The following is a 26,966-nucleotide window of genomic DNA, read 5'->3' on the forward strand; positions in this document are numbered from 1 at the left end:
ATGGCTTCATTGATGGAAAAATAACAAAGGCATGGCTCTGGGAAGAAGGGGAGCGAAAAACGGAAGGAAACTCGTGAATGGAAAAACCCAAGGAGGTGAAGGGGTTAAGGGTTTGGGCAGATAAAGACCTAAGTGCGGCCCGCCATTGAAAACGGCGGCGAAGAAGGAAATGAGGAGACATTGCTGTAGCAAAAAAGAAAACTATCACCATGACAACAGGCAGTGAGGCACAAACTGGGCAAACATTCCACAGTTCCCCACAATGCCTTTCTACCTTCCGTACGTCATTACGACGCTAGTTTACTTCCGGTTACGATGCACACGTGACCCGCAGTGGTTGCTGATTCGCTTCTCAATGAGGGCAACATCAAGCAATGACCCACAACGACAGTCAATTGCGCATGCGCCGCAATTGGGACCTTCGCGAAAATGCCTAACGCATGCGCACTACTGCTGAGTGACCAAGAGCTTCCGGTGTTGTGTTTTGCAGGAAGTGCCGGGATTTTTAGCCGTTACCTTTTCCCTGAATCGTTTGTTCGTAGGGGACCGCTGGCAGCTAAGTAGGGACTGGTCAACGGGGGTTTGACCACTTTAAGTCATGGCTTATCAGCTGTATAGGAATACCACTCTGGGCAACAGTCTGCAGGAGAGCCTGGACGAGCTGATCCAGGTGAGTGCATCAGAGCGCTGGTGTGCGGGGAGCCACCATTACAGGTGCAGCTATAATCCCCTCCCCCACTGTCCTGCCCGTATATACGTGCAGGTCTCATCCCCTCCCCCACTGTCCTGCCAGTATATACGTGCAGGTCTCATCCCCTCCCCCACTGTCCTGCCAGTATATAGGTGCAGGTCTCATCCTCCACTCTCCTACCACCAGTATATAGGTGCAGGTCTCATCCTCCACTCTCCTGCCACCAGTATATAGGTGCAGGTGTCATCCTCCACTCTCTTACTACCAGTATATAGGTGCAGGTCTCATCCTCCACTCTCCTGCCACCAGTATATAGGTGCAGGTCTCATCCTCCACTCTCCTACTACCAGTATATAGGTGCAGGTCTCATCCTCCACTCTCTTACTACCAGTATATAGGTGCAGGTCTCATCCCCTCCCCCACTGTCCTGCCAGTATATAGGTGCAGGTCTCATCCTCCACTCTCCTACTACCAGTATATAGGTGCAGGTCTCATCCCCTCCCCCACTGTCCTGCCAGTATATAGGTGCAGGTCTCATCCTCCACTCTCCTACTACCAGTATATAGGTGCAGGTCTCATCCTCCACTCTCCTACTACCAGTATATAGGTGCAGGTCTCATCCTCCACTCTCCTACTACCAGTATATAGGTGCAGGTCTCATCCTCCACTCTCCTACTACCAGTATATAGGTGCAGGTCTCATCCTCCACTCTCTTACTACCAGTATATAGGTGCAGGTCTCATCCCCTCCCCCACTGTCCTGCCAGTATATAGGTGCAGGTCTCATCCTCCACTCTCCTACCACCAGTATATAGGTGCAGGTCTCATCCTCCACTCTCCTACTACCAGTATATAGGTGCAGGTCTCATCCTCCACTCTCCTACTACCAGTATATAGGTGCAGGTCTCATCCTCCACTCTCTTACTACCAGTATATAGGTGCAGGTCTCATCCCCTCCCCCACTGTCCTGCCAGTATATAGGTGCAGGTCTCATCCTCCACTCTCCTACTACCAGTATATAGGTGCAGGTCTCATCCTCCACTCTCCTATCACCAGTATATAGGTGCAGGTCTCATCCTCCACTCTCCTACCACCAGTATATAGGTGCAGGTCTCATCCTCCACTCTCCTACTACCAGTATATAGGTGCAGGTCTCATCCTCCACTCTCCTACCACCAGTATATAGGTGCAGGTCTCATCCTCCACTCTCCTACTACCAGTATATAGGTGCAGGTCTCATCCTCCACTCTCCTACCACCAGTATATAGGTGCAGGTCTCATCCTCCACTCTCTTACTACCAGTATATAGGTGCAGGTCTCATCCTCCACTCTCCTACCACCAGTATATAGGTGCAGGTCTCATCCTCCACTCTCCTACTACCAGTATATAGGTGCAGGTCTCATCCTCCACTCTCCTACCACCAGTATATAGGTGCAGGTCTCATCCTCCACTCTCCTACTACCAGTATATAGGTGCAGGTCTCATCCTCCACTCTCCTACCACCAGTATATAGGTGCAGGTCTCATCCTCCACTCTCTTACTACCAGTATATAGGTGCAGGTGTCACCCCCTCCCCCACTCTCCTACCACCAGTATATAGGTGCAGGTGTCATCCCCTCCCCCACTCTCCTGCCACCAGTATATAGGTGCAGGTGTCATCCCCTCCCCCACTGTCCTGCCACCAGTATATAGGTGCAGGTGTCATCCCCTCCCCCACTCTCCTACTACCAGTATATATGTGCAGGTGTCATCCCCTCCCCCACTCTCCTGCCACCAGTATATAGGTGCGGGTGTCATCCCCTCCCCCACTCTCCTACTACCAGTATATAGGTGCGGGTGTCATCCCCTCCCCCACTCTCCTACTACCAGTATATAGGTGCAGGTGTCATCCCCTCCCCCACTCTCCTGCCACCAGTATATAGGTGCAGGTGTCACCCCCTCCCCCACTCTCCTACTACCAGTATATAGGTGCAGGTGTCATCCCCTCCCCCACTGTCCTGCCAGTATATAGGTGCAGGTCTCATTCCCTCTCCTGCCACCAGTATATAGGTGCAGGTCTCATCCTCCACTCTCCTACTACCAGTATATAGGTGCAGGTCTCATCCTCCACTCTCCTACTACCAGTATATAGGTGCAGGTGTCATCCCCTCCCCCACTCTCCTACTACCAGTATATAGGTGCAGGTGTCATCCCCTCCCCCACTCTCCTGCCACCAGTATATAGGTGCAGGTGTCACCCCCTCCCCCACTCTCCTACTACCAGTATATAGGTGCAGGTGTCATCCCCTCCCCCACTCTCCTACTACCAGTATATAGGTGCAGGTGTCATCCCCTCCCCCACTCTCCTGCCACCAGTATATAGGTGCAGGTGTCACCCCCTCCCCCACTCTCCTACTACCAGTATATAGGTGCAGGTGTCATCCCCTCCCCCACTGTCCTGCCAGTATATAGGTGCAGGTCTCATTCCCTCTCCTGCCACCAGTATATAGGTGCAGGTCTCATCCTCCACTCTCCTACTACCAGTATATAGGTGCAGGTGTCATCCCCTCCCCCACTCTCCTACTACCAGTATATAGGTGCAGGTGTCATCCCCTCCCCCACTCTCCTACCACCAGTATATAGGTGCAGGTCTCATCCCCTCCCCCACTCTCCTGCCACCAGAATATAGGTGCAGGTGTCATCCCCTCCCCCACTCTCCTGCCACTAGTATATAGGTGCAGGTGTCATCCCCTCCCCCACTCTCCTGCCACTGGTATATAGGTGCAGGTGCCATCTCCTCCCCCACTCTCCTGCCACCAGTATATAGGTGCAGGTGTCATCCCCTCCCCCACTCTCCTGCCACCAGTATATAGGTGCAGGTCTCATCCTCCACTCTCCTGCCACCAGTATATAGGTGCAGGTGTCACCCCCTCCCCCACTCTCCTACTACCAGTATATAGGTGCAGGTGTCACCCCCTCCCCCACTCTCCTGCCACCAGTATATAGGTGCAGGTGTCACCCCCTCCCCCACTCTCCTACTACCAGTATATAGGTGCAGGTGTCACCCCCTCCCCCACTCTCCTGCCACCAGTATATAGGTGCAGGTGTCACCCCCTCCCCCACTCTCCTACTACCAGTATATAGGTGCAGGTGTCATCCCCTCCCCCACTCTCCTGCCACCAGTATATAGGTGCAGGTGTCACCCCCTCCCCCACTCTCCTACTACCAGTATATAGGTGCAGGTGTCACCCCCTCCCCCACTCTCCTGCCACCAGTATATAGGTGCAGGTGTCATCCCCTCCCCCACTCTCCTGCCACCAGTATATAGGTGCAGGTGTCACCCCCTCCCCCACTCTCCTACTACCAGTATATAGGTGCAGGTGTCATCCCCTCCCCCACTCTCCTACTACCAGTATATAGGTGCAGGTGTCATCCCCTCCCCCACTCTCCTGCCACCAGTATATAGGTGCGGGTGTCATCCCCTCCCCCACTCTCCTACTACCAGTATATAGGTGCGGGTGTCATCCCCTCCCCCACTCTCCTACTACCAGTATATAGGTGCAGGTGTCATCCCCTCCCCCACTCTCCTGCCACCAGTATATAGGTGCAGGTGTCACCCCCTCCCCCACTCTCCTACTACCAGTATATAGGTGCAGGTGTCATCCCCTCCCCCACTGTCCTGCCAGTATATAGGTGCAGGTCTCATTCCCTCTCCTGCCACCAGTATATAGGTGCAGGTCTCATCCTCCACTCTCCTACTACCAGTATATAGGTGCAGGTCTCATCCTCCACTCTCCTACTACCAGTATATAGGTGCAGGTGTCATCCCCTCCCCCACTCTCCTACTACCAGTATATAGGTGCAGGTGTCATCCCCTCCCCCACTCTCCTACTACCAGTATATAGGTGCAGGTGTCATCCCCTCCCCCACTCTCCTACTACCAGTATATAGGTGCAGGTGTCATCCCCTCCCCCACTCTCCTGCCACCAGTATATAGGTGCAGGTGTCACCCCCTCCCCCACTCTCCTACTACCAGTATATAGGTGCAGGTGTCATCCCCTCCCCCACTGTCCTGCCAGTATATAGGTGCAGGTCTCATTCCCTCTCCTGCCACCAGTATATAGGTGCAGGTCTCATCCTCCACTCTCCTACTACCAGTATATAGGTGCAGGTGTCATCCCCTCCCCCACTCTCCTACTACCAGTATATAGGTGCAGGTGTCATCCCCTCCCCCACTCTCCTACCACCAGTATATAGGTGCAGGTCTCATCCCCTCCCCCACTCTCCTGCCACCAGAATATAGGTGCAGGTGTCATCCCCACCCCCACTCTCCTGCCACTAGTATATAGGTGCAGGTGTCATCCCCTCCCCCACTCTCCTGCCACCAGTATATAGGTGCAGGTGCCATCTCCTCCCCCACTCTCCTGCCACCAGTATATAGGTGCAGGTGTCATCCCCTCCCCCACTCTCCTGCCACCAGTATATAGGTGCAGGTGCCAAATCCTCCCCCACTCTCCTGCCACCAGTATATAGGTGCAGGTGTCATCCCCTCCCCCACTCTCCTGCCACCAGTATATAGGTGCAGGTGCCATCTCCTGCCACCAGTATATAGGTGCAGGTGTCATCCCCTCCCCCACTCTCCTGCCACCAGTATATAGGTGCAGGTGTCATCCCCTCCCCCACTCTCCTGCCACCAGTATATAGGTGCAGGTGTCATCCCCTCCCCCACTCTCCTGCCACCAGTATATAGGTGCAGGTGTCATCCCCTCCCCCACTCTCCTGCCACCAGTATATAGGTGCAGGTGTCATCCCCTCCCCCACTCTCCTGCCACCAGTATATAGGTGCAGGTGTCATCCCCTCCCCCACTGTCCTGCCACCAGTATATAGGTGCAGGTGTCATCCCCTCCCCCACTCTCCTGCCACCAGTATATAGGTGCAGGTGTCATCCCCCTCCTCAGTACATAAGAGCCCAGTGATCCGCCCCTCATAATCCTGTATTACCAATTTAACTGCGCAAGATATCCGATCCCTGAGCTTTACTCTGACAATCGGATGTGCATCCATTACTGCGCCTATCAGGTGTGAGATTCCTGTCCTTCCCAGTAGGTCTGCACTGGTACTAACGTCAGCAGTCAGATTGGTGCCATCTAGTGATGAGCGAGTGAGCTCCGATATCGTGTTTTCCGAGAATCTCGGCGTGCTCTAGTAACATGTTCGAGTCCCCGCGGCTGTGTGATTCACAGCTGTTTGACAGCTTAACACGTGGGGATTCCCTGTTTGTTAGGCAACCTCCCATGTGTTGCAGGGTGCATACTAAAACCCTATGTGGCAAATTTACCTATACCTATGGTAGATATTTTAGTCGCATTCATCTATACCTCTGCCTATTTTAGATTTTATTTTACCGTTTCATTTTCTTAATTTAGTTTTCCTTTCCACTTCACTCCATTTGAAGCAGAGTAACCAATTTATTTACATATGTATTTATTTGACATAAAGTTGCAATACATGAATGTAGGGGTCAAATTTTTTGGAAACGGAATAACGGTTTTGAGCTCCGTTTTTTTTATTGGAATATGTTCATATTAGTACAACAACGTTATCTTCCAAGTTTCATTAGGATCTTTTTAGGGATTCAGTCGTTATGCGCCATTTTCTGCCATACCTATGCCTACAGTGTTATCATGGTTGGAAACGGAAAAACGGTTTTAAGCTCCGTTTTTTTTATTGGAATTAGTTCATATTAGTACAACGACGTTATCTTCCAAGTTTCATTAGGATCTTTTTAGGGATTCAGTCTTTATGCGCCATATTCTGCCATACCTATGCCTATGGTAGTTTTTTTTCTAAAGTTGAATTTTTTTAATCTATTTTTCCTTTCCACTTCACTCTATTTAAAAATAAATTAGCGGAGGTTAAACTTTAATTGCGTTTTCAACAAGGCAAACCCATACATTCCTATATAGTAACTTTACATTTGAAATAAACACAGAATCCCTAAGAAGATCTTGATGAAACTTTGAAAATAAGTTTGTCATTAATATGAACTTTTTCCAGCAAGAAAAACAAAGCTTAAAAATGTAATTCTGTTTTCAACAATGTTAATTCATACATTCCTATATAATAACTTTACATTTCAAATAAACAGTGAATCCCTAAGTATATCTTTATCGAAAATTTTTGCCTTAGGCCGGCCTCACACTAGCGTGTTTTACGGACGTATGAGCGGTTCATAAAATACGGATTGCATACAGTAGAATGATTCTCTATGCCCCAGCTCCTATCTGCCGTATTTTACTGATCCGTATTATACGGTCTTCTATGGCCGTAGAAAATCGCAGCATGCTGCGTTTGTCACCGTATTGCGCAAAAAATATGCCAATGAAAGTCTATGGGGGCCAGAAAAATACGGATTACACACGGACCAACAGTGCGACTGGCGAGAAATACGCAGCGGTGTTCTATAGAAAAGCCGGCAATTCAGTGCGGTGTACAGTAAAATCACACTGACAGGTTACAGTAGAATAGGTAGAATAAATGTGTACACATAGAATAGGGATATATAGATGTAGATATACTAGATGGTGGCCCGATTCTAACGCATCGGGTATTCTAGAATATGCATGTCCACGTAGTATATTGCCCAGCCCACGTAGTATACTGCCCAGCCGCGTAGAATATTGCCCAGCCCACGTAGTATATTGCCCAGGCACGTAGTGTATTGCCCAGTCACGTAGTATATTGCCCAGTCACGTAGTATATTGCCCAGTCACGTAGTATATTGCCCAGTCACGTAGTATATTGCCCAGTCACGTACTATATTGCCCAGCCACGTACTATATTGCCCAGCCCACGTAGTATATTGCCTGTGACCGCAACGTCATCACAGGTCCTGCGCTCATACCAACCCTCGGACCGGAAGCTGCCGTGGACTACAAGGGGCCCTCAGAAAGGTGAGTATATTTTTATTTTTTAAAATGTGACAAACCTGACTGGCCAATATACTACGTGGCTGGCCAATATACTACGTGGCTGGCCAATATACTACGTGGCTGGCCAATATACTACGTGGCTGGCCAATATACTACGTGGCTGGCCAATATACTACGTGGCTGGCCAATATACTACGTGGCTGGCCAATATACTACGTGGCTGGCCAATATACTACGTGGCTGGCCAATATACTACGTGGCTGGCCAATATACTACGTGGCTGGCCAATATACTACGTGGCTGGCCAATATACTACGTGGCTGGCCAATATACTACGTGGCTGGCCAATATACTACGTGGCTGGCCAATATACTACGTGGCTGGCCAATATACTACGTGGCTGGCCAATATACTACGTGGCTGGCCAATATACTACGTGGCTGGCCAATATACTACGTGGCTGGCCAATATACTACGTGGCTGGCCAATATACTACGTGGCTGGCCAATATACTACGTGGCTGGCCAATATACTACGTGGCTGGCCAATATACTACGTGGCTGGCCAATATAGTACGTGGCTGGCCAATATAGTACGTGGCTGGCCAATATAGTACGTGGCTGGCCAATATAGTACGTGGCTGGCCAATATAGTACGTGGCTGGCCAATATAGTACGTGGCTGGCCAATATAGTACGTGGCTGGCCAATATAGTACGTGGCTGGCCAATATAGTACGTGGCTGGCCAATATAGTACGTGGCTGGCCAATATAGTACGTGGCTGGGTAATATACTACGTGGACATGCATATTCTAGAATACCCGATGCGTTAGAATCGGGCCACCATCTAGTGTGTGTGTGTATATATATATATATATATATATATATATATATATATATATATATATATATATATACACATACTATGTGTAGACATTTATCTTAGCTATTCTATTCTAACCTGTCAGTGTGATTTTACTGTACACCGCACTGAATTGCCGGCTTTCTATAGAACACCGCTGCGTATTTCTCGCAAGTCACACTGCTGGTCTGTGTGTAATCCGTATTTTTCTCGCCCCCATAGCGGCCCTGCGCTTAGTAACCCGATATTTACCCTGGTTACAGGTGAACACATCGCTAGATCGGTGTCACACACGCTGATCCAGCAATGACAGCGGGTGATCAGCGACCAAAAAAGGTCCTGATCATCCCCCAACGATCTCCCAGCAGGGGTCTGATCGTTGGTCGCTGTCACACATAACGAGATCGGTAGCGGGATCGTTGTTACGTCACAAAAAGCGTGACGTTGCAACGATATCCTTAACGATATCGTTATGTGTGAAGGTACCTTAAGGCAAACATTTTCGATAAAGATCTACTTAGGGATTCACTGTTTATTTGAAATGTAAAGTTATTATATAGGAATGTATGAATTAACATTGTTGAAAACAGAATTACATTTTTAAGCTTTGTTTTTCTTGCTGGAAAAAGTTCATATTAATGACAAACTTATTTTCAAAGTTTCATCAAGTTCTTCTTAGGGATTCAGTGTTTATTTCAAATTTTAAGTTACTATATAGAAATGTATGGGTTTGCCTTGTGGAAAACGCAATTAAAGTTTAACCTCCGCTAATTTATTTTTAAATAGAGTGAAGTGTAAAGGAAAAATAGATTCAAAAAATTCAACTTTAGAAAAAAAACTACCATAGGTATAGGTATGGCAGAATATGGCGCATAAAGACTGAATCCCTAAAAAGATCTTAATGAAACTTGGAAGATAACGTTGTTGTACTAATATGAACATATTCCAATAAATAAAACGGAGCTCAAAACCGTTTTTTCCGTTTCCAACCGTGATAACACACTAGGCATAGGTATGGCAGAAAATGGCGCATAAAGACTGAATCCCTAAAAAGATCCTAATGAAACTTGGAAGATAACGTTGTTGTACTAATATGAACATATTCCAATAAAAAAAACGGAGCTCAAAACCGTTTTTCCGTTTCCAACCGTGATAACACACTAGGCATAGGTATGGCAGAATATGGCGCATAAAGACTGAATCCCTAAAAAGATCTTAATGAAACTTGGAAGATAACGTTGTTGTACTAATATGAACTTATTCCAATAAAAAAAACGGAGCTCAAAACCGTTTTTCCGTTTCCAACCATGATAACACTGTAGACATAGGTATGGCAGAAAATGGCGCATAATGACTGAATCCCTAAAAAGATCTTAATGAAACTTGGAAGATAACGTCGTTGTACTAATATGAACATATTCCAATAAAAAAAACGGAACTCAAAACCGTTTTTCCGTTTCCAACCATGATAACACTGTAGGCATAGGTATGGCAGAATATGGCGCATAACGACTGAATCCCTAAAAAGATCCTAATGAAACTTGGAAGATAACGTCGTTGTACTAATATGAACATATTCCAATAAAAAAAACGGAACTCAAAACCGTTTTTCCGTTTCCAACCATGATAACACTGTAGGCATAGGTATGGCAGAATATGGCGCATAACGACTGAATCCCTAAAAAGATCCTAATGAAACTTGGAAGATAACGTCGTTGTACTAATATGAACATATTCCAATAAAAAAAACGGAACTCAAAACCGTTTCTCCGTTTCCAACCATGATAACACACTAGGCATAGGTATGGAAGAATATGGCGCATAAAGACTGCATCCCTAAAAAGATCCTAATGAAATTGGTAAAGTAACTTTCTGTCACTAATATGAACTTATTCCAATAAAAAAAAACGGAGCTTAAAACCGTTATTCGTAATACTTACCAAAGTGATGATGTGAGAGCCTGGTGTTGCAGCTTGACTTCAGTAAGGTACCGTCACACTCAACGACGCTGCAGCGATATAGACAACGAGCCGATCGCTGGAACGTCGCTGTTTAGGTCGCTGTAGAGACGTCAAACACAACGATGCAGGAGCGATCCAGTGACGTAACGGCGACTCACTTATTGTTCTCGCTCCATGTAAAACATTGCTGGCGTCGTTGCTTTTGATGTCAAACATGACGATACACGCCGATCTAGCGACCAAATAAAGTTTTGGCCTTTCTGCTCCGACCAGCGATGGCACAGCGGGATCATGATCACTGCTGCGTGTCAAACACAACGAGATCGCTTTCCAGGACGCTGCAACATCACGGATCGTTGTCGTTCTCGTTGCAAAGTTGCTGAGTGTGACGGTACCTTAAGATATGCCCCAGCTAGCATGTCCACTTACTCTGCATTCTGTGGTTGCTGGGGTACTGGATGTGTGAGAGGAGGGTTTATAAACTATCTCAAGGTAGACAATATTAGCCTAGGTTCTCATTGCGTTACAGCAATCCGTTTAGCGCTAAGCGCTAGCGGATTGCGCTAACGCAATGTCTTTTTAGGGATCGCGTTAAATGTCCCCACTAGTGCAAATCCCCGATCTGCGAGAGCGGGGAACAGACCGCGGGCACGCCTCGGACGCTGCGTCCGAGGCGCGCCACAAAAGAACGGCACATCGCTAGCGTGTGCCGAAAATGGCACGCACTAGCAATGCGCTTTAACATTGCTAGCAATGGGAGCGCTAATGGACGCGTTGGACGGCGTTAATTTCGCCATGCAACGCTGTCTGTTAGCGCTCACCCGAAAATGAAATGAGAACTTAGCCTTAATATTATCTCACTCAAAATATCCCCCTCCCTCTCTCAGTTCAGGTACACAGAGAAGGGAGTTGTAAGGCTATGTGCACACGTTCAGTATTTTTCGCTTTTTTTTGCTATAAAAACGCGATAAACGTGAAAAAAACGCTTACATATGGTTTCCAATCATTTTAATGTAATCCGCAAAACTTGTGCAAATGTTGCGATTTTTTTTTTCCGCGAAACATTCATTAATTTTGCGGAATCGCTGATTTCCCGTACACTGTAAAAAATCTACCATAGACATAGGTATAGACAAATATGACTAAAAAAATCTACCATAGGCATAGGTATAGACAAATATGACACATAGGGTTTTAGTATTTTCCGTGTTGCAGCTGTCGAACAGCCGAGGGCACTGTAACATATTACTCGAGCACGCCCGAGATGCTCGGATACTGTGATATCTGAGCTCGCTCATCACTAGTGCCTCCTCCTTTGATGATATCTTTTACTTCTCCCTTTACAAAGGATGAATCCGTTACAACTAAAGGCCCATATCCATTAGCCAATGGTGGCCCGATGGACTGCATACAAGGTTTATGGTCCTGTTCACATTGGGCATCAGAATCAGTCTGGAGATAGATGATCGTTAATCCAATTGCTCTGTCCCTGTATGGCATCATCACCCAATGATCAGCCTCTTTGCTCCTTTGTGGGCTGATTGCCTTCATTATTATAAATCCCATTATTTATATGGCGCCAATGTACTTGGTGATCAACCTGGTCTGCTCGTTCTTATAAACGCTTGTTTGCTAATTATTGGTCTGATTAAATGGGAACTGTATTTATTTCCTATGGACTTTGCGTAAATCAATATTACAAGCGAATATAGGAAACGTTGTAATATATCTCATCAGCGCTATCGACTTCTCTTTCCCCTCGTTTACCCCCTGCCTCCTGTTAAGGAATAGATTGAATAGTGTATACACGGTCAATATTAGGCAGCGCTTTGGACACAGCCCATGCCCGCTCCGTCCAAAGCGCTGCCGGCTTTTGAGCGCAGGTGATTCCACATGTGTTCATTGAACCGTTCGGAATCACCGCGTCCAATATGTTGTGAGATTTATCTTGTGGAGAATCGTGTCTTCGCAACATAGACATGCCGGGGTCTGGAGAGGCGTGCCGTATGTTCGTCTCCGCAGGTAAGCTGCAGACGTCGGTGCATGCATAGTGGGCATGGGATTTCTTGAAATCCCATCCACTATGCTGTAACATCTGGACGCTGCGGATGTATGCAGCGTCCAACCCGCAGCATTTACTGTCGGAGGGGGGGGGAGGAACATACCCTAAAGCTCTCTGATCCTTATTGCATCATATATCTTTCTTGGGTCTACAAGTCACACTTCAATATGTAGCATAGTTAAGCTTGGGTTGTGTTCCCCTTAGTATTTCTGCAGATGCCATTTACAGGTCACATTGATGAGTATCGCAGCTGTCTGTGGGGAGCCTCTGCGGGCTGTTAATCTAGGACTCCCCCAATTGCACCCCACCCTTTGAAACATGCCTGTATTATATTGGCTCCTATTGTACCTACAACAGGAATACAGCAGCCTCAGTTGGGCAGTGGTGCAGCAGCTGATGAAGTAACTGTGGATAATCAGCAATATATGTATCTGATTTATCTTTTATGTTCCAGTCTCAGCAAATCAACCCACAGCTCGCTCTCCAAGTGCTGCTGCAGTTTGACAAGGCAATCAACTCGGCGCTGGCTCACCGGGTCCGAAACAGAGTCAACTTCCGGGTAAGAACCTCAGAGGCTGACACATCAGCTGCTGGAGGGATCGGGACCACCTTCTGTGTAAAGGGAATTTCTATTACTTAATTCAACTGTAATTTTCAGTAATCCAGCTCCACTGAACATGGACTGGTCAGTCCTAAACCTGAGGTTACTCAGCTGAAAAACATCTGCCCATCTAGTGCTCAACTCCACATCATGGGAGCTGTGAGACACAATGTAGGGCTGTATGATAAAGCACATCTTTCATTTTCTCACCATTTCCAAGGCATTCCTGTGCTGTCTGTGAATGATAACTCTTCCCACATTCCTAAGCTTGTCAGTGTTCATACCTAGTCCTAGACCTGGAGATGTGGTGCAGCACGCGGCAGGGGCCATGGAGCTGCGGTGGTCCCCTCCATACATTAGCTCATCTGCTTGAACAGTGGAAAGATTTCAGCAATGAGGCTGTCCATACTGAACCCCCACTGATCTTGTATGGATAACCTATCCTACAATCATCAGTGTTAGCCATTACTAATTCTATAAAACCGGAAAAACCTGTGTTGATGGCAACATTCAGGTCTGAGATATGGTTACAAGCCATATCCATAGCCCTCCCTTCACACTGAGTAGTGCATCCAGTTTCCGCCTCCTCCACAGTAGTGATGCCAAGAGCCCCCATTATTGGTATAAAGACAGCCAAAGCTTCCCCACAGATATATTTAGGAAATATGCTTGTATCCAGGGGATACAAGCACTCCCACCACATCCAGCTTCAAGCACCCCCCATCCTATCTCCATGTTGGCATTTACTTTAACCCCTTCCCAACATGCGCCGTTCATATACTGCTTTGTGGGAGGTGCGTTCCCGCAAAGAGCGGTATATGTACGGCGGCGCCATTTCTGGTCACCGTGCGGTGATCGGGTTACGATGGCTGCTGACCCTGTCTCTGGTCGAGGCCTAGCGGCCTCGACCAATCAATCAGCAACGGGCACAGCGACGATGATGTCATAATGGTTGCCATGGCGACGATGATGTCATAAAGGTTACCTCGACCAATCAGCGACGGGCACATTCTGCCGCGAATTCTGGAATCATCATTGTCCATATACTACGGGGACATGCATATTCTAGAATACCCGATGCGTTAGAATCGGGCCACAATCTAGTATGTCTATAAAGTTAAAAAAAAAAAAAAAAGGTGACATGCTGTCATCAATGCTGTGTGACACAGCACCAATCACAGCTGTCACACTGGGTGGGGTGATCGCGACATCACCTGATTAACCCCTTTGGCGCTGATTGGCTGAACAATAGTTTCTGGCCAATCAGTGCCAAAGGGGTTAATCTAAAATAGCGATCACCGCCCTGCACGCCATCTTTGTCTCATATTTGGCGTGCAGGGAGGTTCTCTAGCCACTCTGTGTCACCTGAGTAAAGAATTCATTGGTGGCCAGTGTGATATCTCCTGCCTCCGGTTCCAGCGTCCATCTGTGCTGAGATCCTCCTGCGATCTGTGCTCTCCCATCCCCTCCTCTGAGAGCAACCACCACCCCCTCCACCCTCCATTTGAATTTTTAGTGCACTTTTTTGCGCTTATTTTTGTGTGCACGGAGTCTTGCGCAGAGCATTTGTGCTCTTCCTGTGCCTGCAGTGCTCCGATCAGTACCGCTGCTGATCAGAGACTGCGCCACAGGACTTTTTCTTTTTTTTAGTTATTTAGCGTAGCGGACATGGCAGTCTAAGGCTGGTTTCACATTTGTGTTTTTTGCCACTGCGTTTTTGCGCAAAAAAAAGCATGCGTATTTTTTCCTATACTTAACATTAAAAACGCATGCGTTTTTTTTGCGTGCGTTTTGCCGCGTTTTGACAATGCATGTGGCGTTTCTATGCATGCGTTTTGTTGCAGAAATGCAACATGTAGTAATTTCTAGCGGCGTTTTTTTGCCGCAAAAAAACGTATTGCTGTCTATGTAAACGCATGCGTTTTAATAGAAAAACACAAGAATACACACTGATAAGCCACCCCCCAACCCTAACCCTAGGGATCCTAACCCTAACCCGTAAGGTTAGGGTTAGGATCCCTAGGGTTAGGATCCCTAGGGTTAGGATCCCTAGGGTTAGGATCCCTAGGGTTAAGATTCCTAGGGTTAAGATCCCTAGGGTTAGGGTTAGGATCCCTAGGGTTACTAAGGGATCCTAACCCTAGCTATTTCTGTTTATAGTGGGTTTTCTAGTTGATTTTGATGATTGGCAGCTGTCACACACTTCTCATCATGCATTTCAAAAACGCAAACGCAGGAAAAAACGCATGTAAACGCATCAAAACGCCGTGTTTGTTTTAAAACATTCAAAAACGCATGTCTAAAAAACGCTGCGTTTAAACGCGTTTTTTCACCACATGCATTTGCGTTTAAAACGCTGCGTTTTTAAACGCAAATGTGAAACCAGCCTAAGCGACGTCCGATTTTTTTTTTTTTTTTTTTTTTTTTTTTAAGAAATAGTAATTAGTACAGGGTATTTTTAATGGTAGCGAGGTAGTGTTGGTGTAGCCAGCGTCACTGTGTTTGGTGACGACTGATCTTGATTTAGAGAAGAAAAAAATAGTACAGCATAGTTTTAGAGGTAGTTTTAGTGTAGCAAATGTCACAATGTTAGTGACGAATGATCTTGTTTTAGAGAAAAAAAATATAGAGTAGTTTTACAGGTAGGAGGTAGCGTCTTATTTATTTATTTTTTTTATGCAAAAAAAAAAATCGCTGGGTAATTTCTAGTGCATTAAGGTACGTCATATTGTTGGTGACGTTCATTTTTCTTTTGTAAAAAAAAATTTGTTACGTCGGGTAAATTTATAGAGGGCATTAGTGTAGTGACCATCTAACTTTATACAAACTTTTTTTTTTTTTTTTAACACATCTGATTTTTGTTTTTTTCTCTTCTTCTAAGTGTTTCTTCTACATTTTTTCTCTGTACTTATTTTTTTAATAAATAGTACCCTATACACAAGCCCCACACATACATTACACATGTAAAAGCACCACTTATACACATATCCTCAGGGTTTTGAAAACAATGTAAAAAAAAAAAGGTCCATTCGTCAAGAAGACGCTATTCACCAGAGGAGGCTTATGCCTTCCTTGCGTCCGACACGGATTCATGCAGTGAGGAAGATCCCACATTCCTCCTCCCCCTCTTCTAGTGAGCAAGGACCCCAGTAAGGCGCCCGAGGACCCTGGCAACTCCTGCAGCAATTGATCCCATATGGATTGCACCTTTCCCTCGAAAAGAATTTCAGCCCGTCATTCTGAAATTCATCAGCAGCTCAGGAATCCAGTTTGACACCACTGGCCTCACTGAAATTGACTTCTTCAAATTGTTTTCATTCAGTCGCCATGACAGCACAACGAGAGAGGGGATCCGCCCTTCAGGGACAGGAAACCTACAGACATAAAAAGGGCGGTACCTCTCTCCCACGTCAGTTGGTTTCCTGTCCCTGACAGCGGAACCTCTTCAGACAGGCCCTGAGAAGAGGGTCGAAGCTAAGAAGATATCCCCACTCCTGGCAGGCTGGTGCAGGTAGCGGGGGTCCCCTACCTCGGCCTGATCAGGAGGCAGGAAGCACCACACGGCAGGGGGACTGTTTAGTGTAGGTGGCGGCAGGAGGAAGCAGCCTCAGTCATATATGCTGGCTTCTATGGTGGCCATAAAGGAGTACCTGGGGAGTGTGTGCCGGATGACGCGCTGCTGGGTTTCCGGAAGCCAGTCGGTGCCTTGCGGGGGTGTGGCGTTGGTCCGGTGGGGTGCCGCTGCCATCCGGATCCGCGTGTCTGCTGGGCGCCGCCGCCGCGCCCGGAAGGGGCGTGTCCGGATGACGCGGTGGGCGGCGCGGCCGGATGATGCGGCCGGGCATGCGCAGTTGAGCCGTTCTCCGGCTAATGGCGGCGCCCAGCTGCGGGGACGTCGGGACTTCGGGGGAGGGCAGCGCGGTGCGAACAATGGTCCCCATCAATCGAATGGCTGACACCTGGGATTCCCTGCTAACCCCCATCCGGGGGCGGTACCTTGGGGGCATTATTTAAGGCTGCAAGCTGGGATGGCTGATGTTCCTTGCCCATTCCATTATGGAGTCGCTAGAAGGGACTAACGGCAGCCAGCAGCAGTCAGAAAAGCCTCGGAAAAGCTCCCAGCGTCGGTCTAGTGGCAGTAGCTGCACTGATGGAGCTAAGGAGGCTCAAGTTTCTATACCAAAGTCCTCAAGCCGTAAGGATTTGCCGGCTACGAAGGACCCCCCATCTACAGTACCACTCATTACTGGCGGGGTAAGTGATCTTCGTGAAAGTTCACTTAGTGATGGTTATGTTCCCCTTGTCTTTTCCTCTCTCCTTACTAGGGGAGAAAAAGTTTGTCTAAAGCTAAACATAGGCAGTGTGCCGAATGCGCAGAGCCGCTTCCGGATGGGTGGCCACAAGTACTCTTAGAGTTCAGGTGTCAGCGCTGGGGGCATTATATAACCTTAACTTAGCCAGTAATCACTGGATTTCTAGTTTTTTTTAAAGCAGTCACTAGATCTAGACCGATTATTAAACAAAGGTTAGTCCCATGGGACCTAAATCCAGTACTCTCTGTCCTAAGGAGGCTCCTGATCTAACCTCTACAACAAGAGAGATGGTTAGACAGGAAATTACAAGTTCTGTGAGATCCAGGTCTCGGGGAACGGAAGTTAGAAAATCCTCCCCTTTATCTGATGTAGATTCGGACTCGGGTGAGCTGAGCTCAGAGTCCCTTCCGTCTACTTCCTCCTCTGAAGATCAACAGTCCAGTCAAGCCTGCTTGTCCCTGGATAGGGTTAACCATCTAGTTAAAGCAGTTAACAGTACAATGGGGATAGAGGATACCCAGTCGGAATATTCCATTCAAGATGTTATGTTCAAAGGTATTGAGCGGAAGTCCCGAAGACCCTTTCCAGTGATTGACAAAATCAAATCACTAATCTCAAAGGAATGGAAGAAACCAGAGAGGAAGGGTTCGCTTCCGCCAGCTTTTAAAAGAAGATATCCCTTTGAGGAGGAGGCTTCATCCTCATGGGATAAAGTTCCGAAACTGGATGCGGCAGTCGCTAAGGCGGGCAAGAAAACATCTCTCCCCTTTGACGACTTGGGAAACTTGAAGGATCCATTAGATAGGAAAGCTGATACCTTCCTTAAAGGGGCTTGGGAGACTTCAGCTGGGTCCTTGAGACCAGCTATAGCAGCCACCTGTACCGCTCGATCCTTGATGGTATGGTTAGGTCACCTCGAAGATCAGCTCAAAGATAAAGTCCCTAGGACAGAAATATTGTCCTCTATGCCTATAATCCAGGATGCAGCAGCTTTCCTTTTGGACGCATCGGCAGACTCTGTCAGGTTGGCCGCCAGGTCCTCAGCGTTATCTAACGCAGCCCGAAGAGCGTTATGGATAAAATGTTGGCCAGGGGACTTACAAGCCAGAACAAAGTTATGTGGCATTCCCTGTGAAGGAGCTCACTTATTCGGACCGGTCCTAGATGAGCTATTGGAAAAGGCGGGGGATAATAAAAAACGCTTTCCCTTCCTAGGAAGACCCTTCTGCAGACGAGACTATAATAGAGGATGGTCTAGCCGCAGAAGGCCATATAGAGACTCTAACAGAGAATCTAACAGATACGACAGCAGCAGAAGGAGGGGTAAAGGATTTATGTTTAATCCTTCACGAGATGTTAAAAAACCGCAATGACTGGCGGACCAGGTGGGGGGTAGGCTTTCGGCCTTCTACCCAGCCTGGGTACGGATTACAAACAATCCATGGATTCTAAGCATTGTGGGGAAAGGCCTAACCTTTGACTTCCACCATACTCCTCGGGACAAATTTATGTTGACACCTGTTCGTTCCTTCTCTACAGAACAGTTGGCGCTGGAGTCTGAGGTCCGGGAACTCCAACGGAAGAAAGTTCTAGTCAAAGTCCCTACGGGCGAGGAAGGTAGGGGGTTTTATTCCCCTCTGTTCCTGACCAAAAAACCTGATGGTTCATATCGCACCATTATCAATTTGGCGCACTTGCATGAACAGGATATATTAATAGTCCCTTACCTGGATGATTTGCTAATTGTCGGTCATTCAGAGTCGCATTGCAAAGACCAACTACAGAGGGTCATGAGTGCGTTACACCAGTTGGGCTTGATAATCAATGTCAAAAAGTCGCGTCTTCGGCCCCTAAAAGTACAAGAGTTCCTGGGATATGTTATAGACTCTAGTCAGCAGGAATGTCGCCTGCCGGACGCAAAAGTTGCTATGGTTAAGCAGTTGGTCACCAGAGCAATAAATAATCCCTTAGTGTCGGTCAGAAGTGCGATGTCGATCTTGGGTTCTCTTACGTCCTGTATCCCGGCGGTTCTCTAGGCACAGTTCCACACAAGGACTCTACAATGGGACGTGTTACACAATTCTCGTCGTCTAAGAGCTCACCTCGACAGTAAATTTACACTTTCTGCGGAGACTATACATTCTCTTGGTTGGTGGACTCACACTTCGAATCTACGCAGGGGGGTCCCTTGGATAAATCAGGTGTCTAGGGTATTGACTACGGACGCTAGCCCCAAGGGGTGGGGGGCTCACTTAGGAGAGGATTGGGTTCAGGGGCTATGGCCTCAGTCTGAACAGGACTCTTCCTCCAACTTGAAAGAGCTGTTGGCGGTAAAACATGCATTAAATAAATTCCTTGTACCCCTACAGGGTCGACACGTCAGGCTATTATCAGACAATCGGGTAACTGTGGCCTACATTAATCGTCAAGGTGGCACGCGATCCAGTTCATTGATGGAGGTCGCAAATCATATCTTTCAGGTGGCCGAAGTACACCTTCTCTCCCTGACGGCGCTTCATATAAAAGGAAGTATCAATACCAAAGCAGACTATCTAAGCCGCAACGTACTCAGACAGGGAGAGGGGTCGCTAAATCCAGCCGTCTTCAATCAAATCATTCAGTTATGGGGTTGTCCAGAGATAGACCTTTTTGCCAGCAGGGGAAACAAAAAATTACACCAATTCTGCTCCCTAAATCCAAAAGACAACCCATATGCTTATACCGCAGGTGGCAATGAAGTTCCAGATGGTATAAAGGCACACTCCAAGCGAGCCGTAGCATCTTCCTGGGCGGAGAGGTCAGAAGTATCGATCGAAGACATACAGTTAGGGCCAGAAATATTTGGACAGTGACACAAGTTTTGTTATTTTAGCTGTTTACAAAAACATGTTCAGAAATACAATTATATATATAATATGGGCTGAAAGTGCACACTCCCAGCTGCAATATGATAGTTTCCACATCCAAATCGGAGAAAGGGTTTAGGAATCATAGCTCTGTAATGCATAGCGTCCTCTTTTTCAAGGGACCAAAAGTAATTGGACTCTAAGGGCTGCAATTAACTCTGAAGGCGTCTCCCTCGTTAACCTGTAATGAATGAAGTAGTTAAAAGGTCAGGGGTGGATTCCAGGTGTGTGGTTTTGCATTTGGAAGCTGTTGCTGTGAGCAGACAACATGCGGTCAAAGGAACTCTCAATTGAGGTGAAGCAGAACATCCTGAGGCTGAAAAAAAAGAAAAAATCCATCAGAGAGATAGCAGACATGCTTGGAGTAGCAAAATCAACAGTTGGGTACATTCTGAGAAAAAAGGAATTGACTGGTGAGCTTTGGAACTCAAAAAGGCCTGGGCGTCCACGGATGACAACAGTGGTGGATGATCGCCGCATACTTAATTTGGTGAAGAAGAACCCGTTCACAACATCACCTGAAGTCCAGAAGACTCTCAGTGAAGTAGGTGTATCTGTCTCTAAGTCAACAGTAAAGAGAAGACTCCATGACAGTAAATACAAAGGGTTCACATCTAGATGCAAACCATTCATCAATACCAAAAATAGACAGGCCAGAGTTAAATTTGCAGAAAAACACCTCAAGAAGCCAGCTGAGTTCTGGAAAAGTATTCTATGGACAGATGAGACAAAGATCAACCTGTACCAGAATGATGGGAAGAAAAAAGTTTGGAGAAGAAAGGGAACGGCACATGATCCAAGGCACACCACATCCTCTGTAAAACATGGTGGAGGCAACGTGATGGCATGGGCATGCATGGCTTTCAATGGCACTGGGTCACTTGTGTTTATTGATGACATAAGAGCAGACAAGAGTAGCCGGATGAATTCTGAAGTGTACCGGGATATACTTTCAGCCCAGATTCAGCCAAATGCTGCAAAGTTGATTGGACGGCGCTTCATAGTACAGATGGACAATGACCCCAAGCATACATCCAAAGCTACCCAGGAGTTCATGAGTGCCAAAAAGTGGAACATTGTGCAATGGCCAAGTCAATCTCCAGATCTAAACCCAATTGAGCATGCATTTCACTTGCTCAAATCCAGACTTAAGACGGAAAGACCCACAAACAAGCAAGACCTGAAGGCTGCGGCTGTAAAGGCCTGGCAAAGCATTAAGAAGGAGGAAACCCAGCGTTTGGTGATGTCCATGGGTTCCAGACTTAAGGCAGTGATTGCCTCCAAAGGATTTGCAACAAAATATTGAAAATAAAAATATTTTGTTTGGGTTATGTTTATTTGTCCAATTACTTTTGACCTCCTAAAATGTGGAGTGTTTGTAAAGAAATGTGTACAATTCCTACATTTTCTATCAGATATTTTTGTTCAACCCTTCAAATTAAACGTTACAATCTGCACTTGAATTCTGTTGTAGAGGTTTCATTTCAAATCCAATGTGGTGGCATGCAGAGCCCAACTCGCGAAAATTGTGTCACTGTCCAAATTTTTCTGGCCCTAACTTGTATGTAAGGCGGCCACATGGTCTTCTCCTTCTACCTTTCTTAGACACTACAGATTAGATCTGGGTAGTTCCTCAGACCTTACGTTTGGGAGAAGAGTGCTGGAAGCTATTATCCCCCCCTAAATCTTTCTTCTCTGAAAGTCTCTCGTTGTGCTGTCATGGCGACTGAATAAATACGTACGCTACTCACCTGGTAGCAGTGTTTTTTCAGGAGCCATGACAGCACCCTTAGATTCCCTACCCTAAGTTTTGGATGTTTCAACACCCTGTTGGTTTTGCGTTAAATTCCATGTTCACTGGCATAATAAAATGTATTTATATGCTGCATCTGTGTTACAAACCAAGGTGGTCGTCTCATGCTCTGGAAACAACTGACGTGGGAGAGAGGTACCGCCCTTTTTATGTCTGTAGGTTTCCTGTCCCTGAAGGGCGGATCCCCTCTCTCGTTGTGCTGTCATGGCTCCTGAAAAAACACTGCTACCAGGTGAGTAGCGTGCGTATTTCAGTGATGAAATAATAAATCTTATGGTGGCCCAGACAAATCTGTATGGCCATAAATTTTTCACCTAAAATCCCACGTCGTCATACGCCAGCTGGACCCCCGTAAATGCCGGAGAGATGATGACATTTTGGGGAATTGTGCTGCATATGGGCATAATCCGAAAACCAGAGATTTGGCAATACTGGAGTACTGATATTCTCTCCACCACAGCGGTATTCCGCATGGCCATAACAAGGACACGATTTGAGGAGATCCAAAAATGTTAGCATTGTAGTGATAATGTACAGTGTCCTCCCCGAGATGATCCAAACTTTGTCTATATAAAATTCTTCCAGTGGTTGATCACTTCAGCAGAAAATTTGGTGATGCGTAGACACCCCAGAGGGACATCACTATAGATGAATCTCTGGTTCATTTCAAATGGAGGCTAAAATTTCAACAATACCTGCCCAGTAAGAGGTACAGGTATGGAAGAAAACTGTACAAACTGTGCAAGAGTTCCTCAGGGTACACCCACAAATATAGAATCTCCGAGGGGAAGGACACCTAGATTAACATCCCTGAATGCCCCCCTGTCCTGTGGTAAGTGGGAAAATTGTGTGGGAATTGCTGTACCCACTGCTGGGTAAGGGTTATCACCTCTACATTGATAACTTCTATACCAGCATCCCCCGCTTCAAGATACTCTGTCAGAGCTACAGTTGTATGTGGCACCGTGCGAAAAAATCAACGAGGCCTCCCATAGCCGCTAATTGGGTAAACGCTGAGAAAAGGTGAAAGCAGAGCCCAATGCAGCAACAACATGCTAATGGTCAATTATAAGGACAAAAGGGATGTCCTTATCCTGACCACCATACACCGTGACAACAGCTCCCTTGTCACTGTTCGTGGGACCACAGCACAAGTCCGAAAGCCAGATTGTGTTAGGGATCGAGTTCCGCCTCTGCACAGGGGGACTCTCGAACCACCTCCGCTGCGGTCTCCCATTCTTCTCCAGCCGCAGTGGAGCCTGCTCAGCGGAGACATCGGTCCCAGCATCTGGCACAGCCTGATACTGTGCAGATGGTTATTGCTGCCTTTCCAGGCTCAGCCATTGTAACAGCCATTGTAACCAGTACTGGTCTGCGGCGAGCAGACGTCTCTGGGACTAAGTCCTGCTTTTCCCCTTCTGAGCATGCCCAAGGTAAGACCTCTCATTGGAGGTCAGGGGTCACATGCTCAGGTACTGCAGCAGCTCCCATTGGTCCTCTAGGAAGGTCCTGAAGTTGCTCAGGTACTGTGGCAGCTCCCATTGGTCCTCTAGGAAGGTCCTGAAGTTGCTGCAGCTATAAAAGGTTTGCATGGCCATGCATTAGGATCAGCTTATGTCATGAGCTTTTGCAATTCAGTGGTTTTGTCGGCTTGTGGTCAGGGTCCGGCTGAAATAAGCCATTAGAATACCGGCACCTGCGGTGAGGAGTTTGTATGGTAAATTCAGGGCTGGCGTATAGACATTAGAATTCCAGCTCCACCGGAGAGGAGGTGTTTGTGTGCTTGTTACTCCCTGACCACTGATTGCTTTTGCTCTGTTAGGCAGCTGTGTTCCCCTGTGACGCTAACAGGGCACAGCGTTTTCCCTTCTGTGTGACTCTGTGAAGTAACAGAGTTTGCTTATACCGCAATATTGTGCCACCATTTGCTAGCAGCAAGTTCGTCTTCTGCACGGTGGACCCCGGGCTGCGAACGCACCAATAATTATATCTAAATATACTCGGTGCGTTCCACCAGCCCTAACAGATTGTATATTGGATTACAATCGGTACATGGGGGGGGGGCGGGAGGAGAGGGTAGATCTCTTAGATCAGGTCCTCAAACCATACAGTGTCATGCAAAAAAGCAAAGTATGGTACAAAAAATTGGCCGTGCACATTGTACAGATGGCACTGTTCAATGCGTTTGTGTTGTTCCAATCTGCAGGCAATACGGGACCTTCCGTCAGTCTCAGGGGGGTAATCATCAAGGCCCTATTGTTTGGCACTCAGAGGTGAGGGCCCCAGTACTTCTGAAACTGTTCTACCACAGTGCACTCCAAACAGATTGTACAGTTGTGGGGGTGGGGAGCTGACTGTCAGACACAGACAGATTTTCCACAGAGAAGGTAGACTTGGTAATTGATAATCTTTGTACACACCGGGATGAACCAGGAAGCACTTGTTTCTATGGATTAGGAATCACTGTCAGTGCTTCCTTTGCCGAACCCTGCATTCTTGTTGTTTCAGAGTGTAGGGAAGGAACAGTTGCTGCTTGGTCCTGGGACACCCAGCCAGCTGTGCAGTGCAGGCAAGAAGCTGACATTTCCCTGTAACTGGGGCTCACGTATATCGGACGAGACTCACCAATGCAAGTCAATGGGTGCGAGAAATAAAATAGCACGGCACATGGACCATGCGTATGCCTTCTGATTTTTACACACCAATCTCATAGGAAACCCGACATTTCATCAGCCAAGTACAGTAAATTTACAAATAAACTGAAAACTGGCGTGTACAGGTGCAAACTATGAGTATCCATCTCTATAACAAATAAAGTTGCACTCTTGTATATGATGCCTGGCTGGCCCCCGGACTTCCCCAGGGGCTCACAGCTCTGGCCCCTGAAGGAGATCTGACACTATCAGTATAGGCACTCGAGCATCTTTCTTTCTTTATCATGTACAAACAGGTAGTGATTTTAAATGCGCTGCTGATTCCAAGATCTTGATGATGGCTTCATCGGCGCATTTGAAATCTGCTTTTCCTGTTTGTACATCACTAAATTGATCATGTGTGGATGTTGCAGCAGCGGTCACTCACACCCCGCTTATATGGGGGCACGTCACCCTTCTATACTTGGATAAGACCCTATTGCGCTTTGTCCAGCTTTTCCCTCTTTACACACTATACTCATGCTATCTAATCTGCCATGCTTGTGTTTCCATTCAGGGATCCTTAAACACCTACAGATTCTGTGACAACGTGTGGACGTTCGTGCTAAATGATGTGGAGTTCAGAGAAGTGACGGATCTTGTGAAAGTGGACAAAGTAAAGATTGTAGCCTGTGATGGAAAAAGTAAGATCCTGCTGGAAACCTTCGCAATGACGGTTCAGGACCCGAATTTCCTCGTTTATTGCACATGTCTTGTACTCTACATGTGACAGCTGTTTTATGATCTTTTTTCTTTAGTGTTTAAAGGAGTTGTCCATAATTAGGAAACCACGGCTGCTTCCTTTCAGAAACCGCACCACCCCTGACCACTGGTTGTGTATGGTATAGCAGCTCAGCTTCATTCACTGTAGTGGGGCTAACTCGCCATATCAGACACAACCTCTTTTTATTAATCCTTGTAATTTCTACCAATTCATCTGAATGACCATACAATCTGCTCTCTAGACTCTATGCTTCCTGCTGAACTTGTGGGCCAGCCACTATATATGTAGCAGAGGTTGTTCCAAGTCAGCAAATTCCCCCCCCCCCCCCCCCCCAAAAAACAAAAAACAAAAAAAAAAACAAACAACCCATGGCCCCATGCGTGGTCCTTGACATTGCTGGAACGAGTCGAGTGTTGTCCATGTGACCTCCATCTGTTTTCTGGCCAATGACTAGAGTGGTGGCTCACATGCATGACCATGAGGATGGCTTTAAATAAGCACTCTATTATGGTCAGACCTAAACATAAAGCATATGACCAGATGTCTGGTAAATGTTGACGACTTCTTTCTGGTTGTTACCCCTGGCCCTTACTTTGACTATGCGGATCATTCACATGGTGTCCGTTTTGACCACTTTTCCGTCTGCGTTCCTATAACTCACAAAGGACGTGTGTTACATGGGTGGTCAGATTTATGGTTATTTGTCACTGCCGAGGAACAAAATGTAGGCTCACAAATCAGGAATATAGTATCGGTAGATGAATTGAGGGCACTACTAATCTCAGAATTTCTTTTACTATTGGGCCAAAACATGATTACGTATCCTGGAGTTGCTTCTGTGACAGATCGAGCTACAGTGTAAAGTATATTGCAGGAATAGAGCAGCGACCTAAGCCACTAACCAAACAAGAGGTAATTTCAGATTCCCGAAGGCCTCCATTGTGTAATGCTCCTCAAGCCCTCACTGATAGCAGTTGTGACCTAAGCGGGATCAAAGCTAAAAACATTTGGTGAATAAAGTACAAAGTGTAATAAAAAGCTCCGTGGTCCTCAATGGAGACGTGACCGCACTGTGTGTGACCCGTATGATATGAAAGCAGAGTCTGACCACTGATTGTTTCTTTCCCCTGTAGATACCGGCTCGAACACAGCAGAGTGAGCGGCACAGGACGACTCTCCGATCTCCGTGGATTTGTGGCCTTCCTAAGAAGCCATTGACAAGACTGTTTATTTATGACAATGATCACGCCCAGGAGCTGTCCCATTCACACAGGAGCGCAGAGATTTTGGTAGTCTCACCTTCTAGTACTCAGAAGTTGCTATACAAACTTTTTTTTAATACAGATGTGAAGTTGCCTTTTTGTTTTCATTTTTGGAAATATGTCTAATAAACTTTTATTTAATAAATGTGTATGAAAAAGGCAACTATA

General features: G+C 46.9%; 1 protein-coding gene across 1 annotated transcript; it reads left to right on the forward strand.

The window, feature by feature from the left end:
• Positions 1 to 460: 460 nt before the first annotated feature.
• GTF2A2 (general transcription factor IIA subunit 2) lies at positions 461 to 26,966 on the forward strand. The gene is made up of 4 exons (XM_069765813.1): positions 461 to 670; positions 12,941 to 13,045; positions 25,330 to 25,456; positions 26,670 to 26,966. The coding sequence occupies exons 1-4, from the start codon at positions 599 to 601 to the stop codon at positions 26,693 to 26,695; spliced, it is 330 nt and encodes a 109-aa protein (XP_069621914.1). The 5' UTR covers positions 461 to 598; the 3' UTR covers positions 26,696 to 26,966.

Source organism: Ranitomeya imitator, chromosome 4 (genome assembly GCF_032444005.1).
Source record: "Ranitomeya imitator isolate aRanImi1 chromosome 4, aRanImi1.pri, whole genome shotgun sequence".
NCBI lineage: Eukaryota > Metazoa > Chordata > Amphibia > Anura > Dendrobatidae > Ranitomeya > Ranitomeya imitator.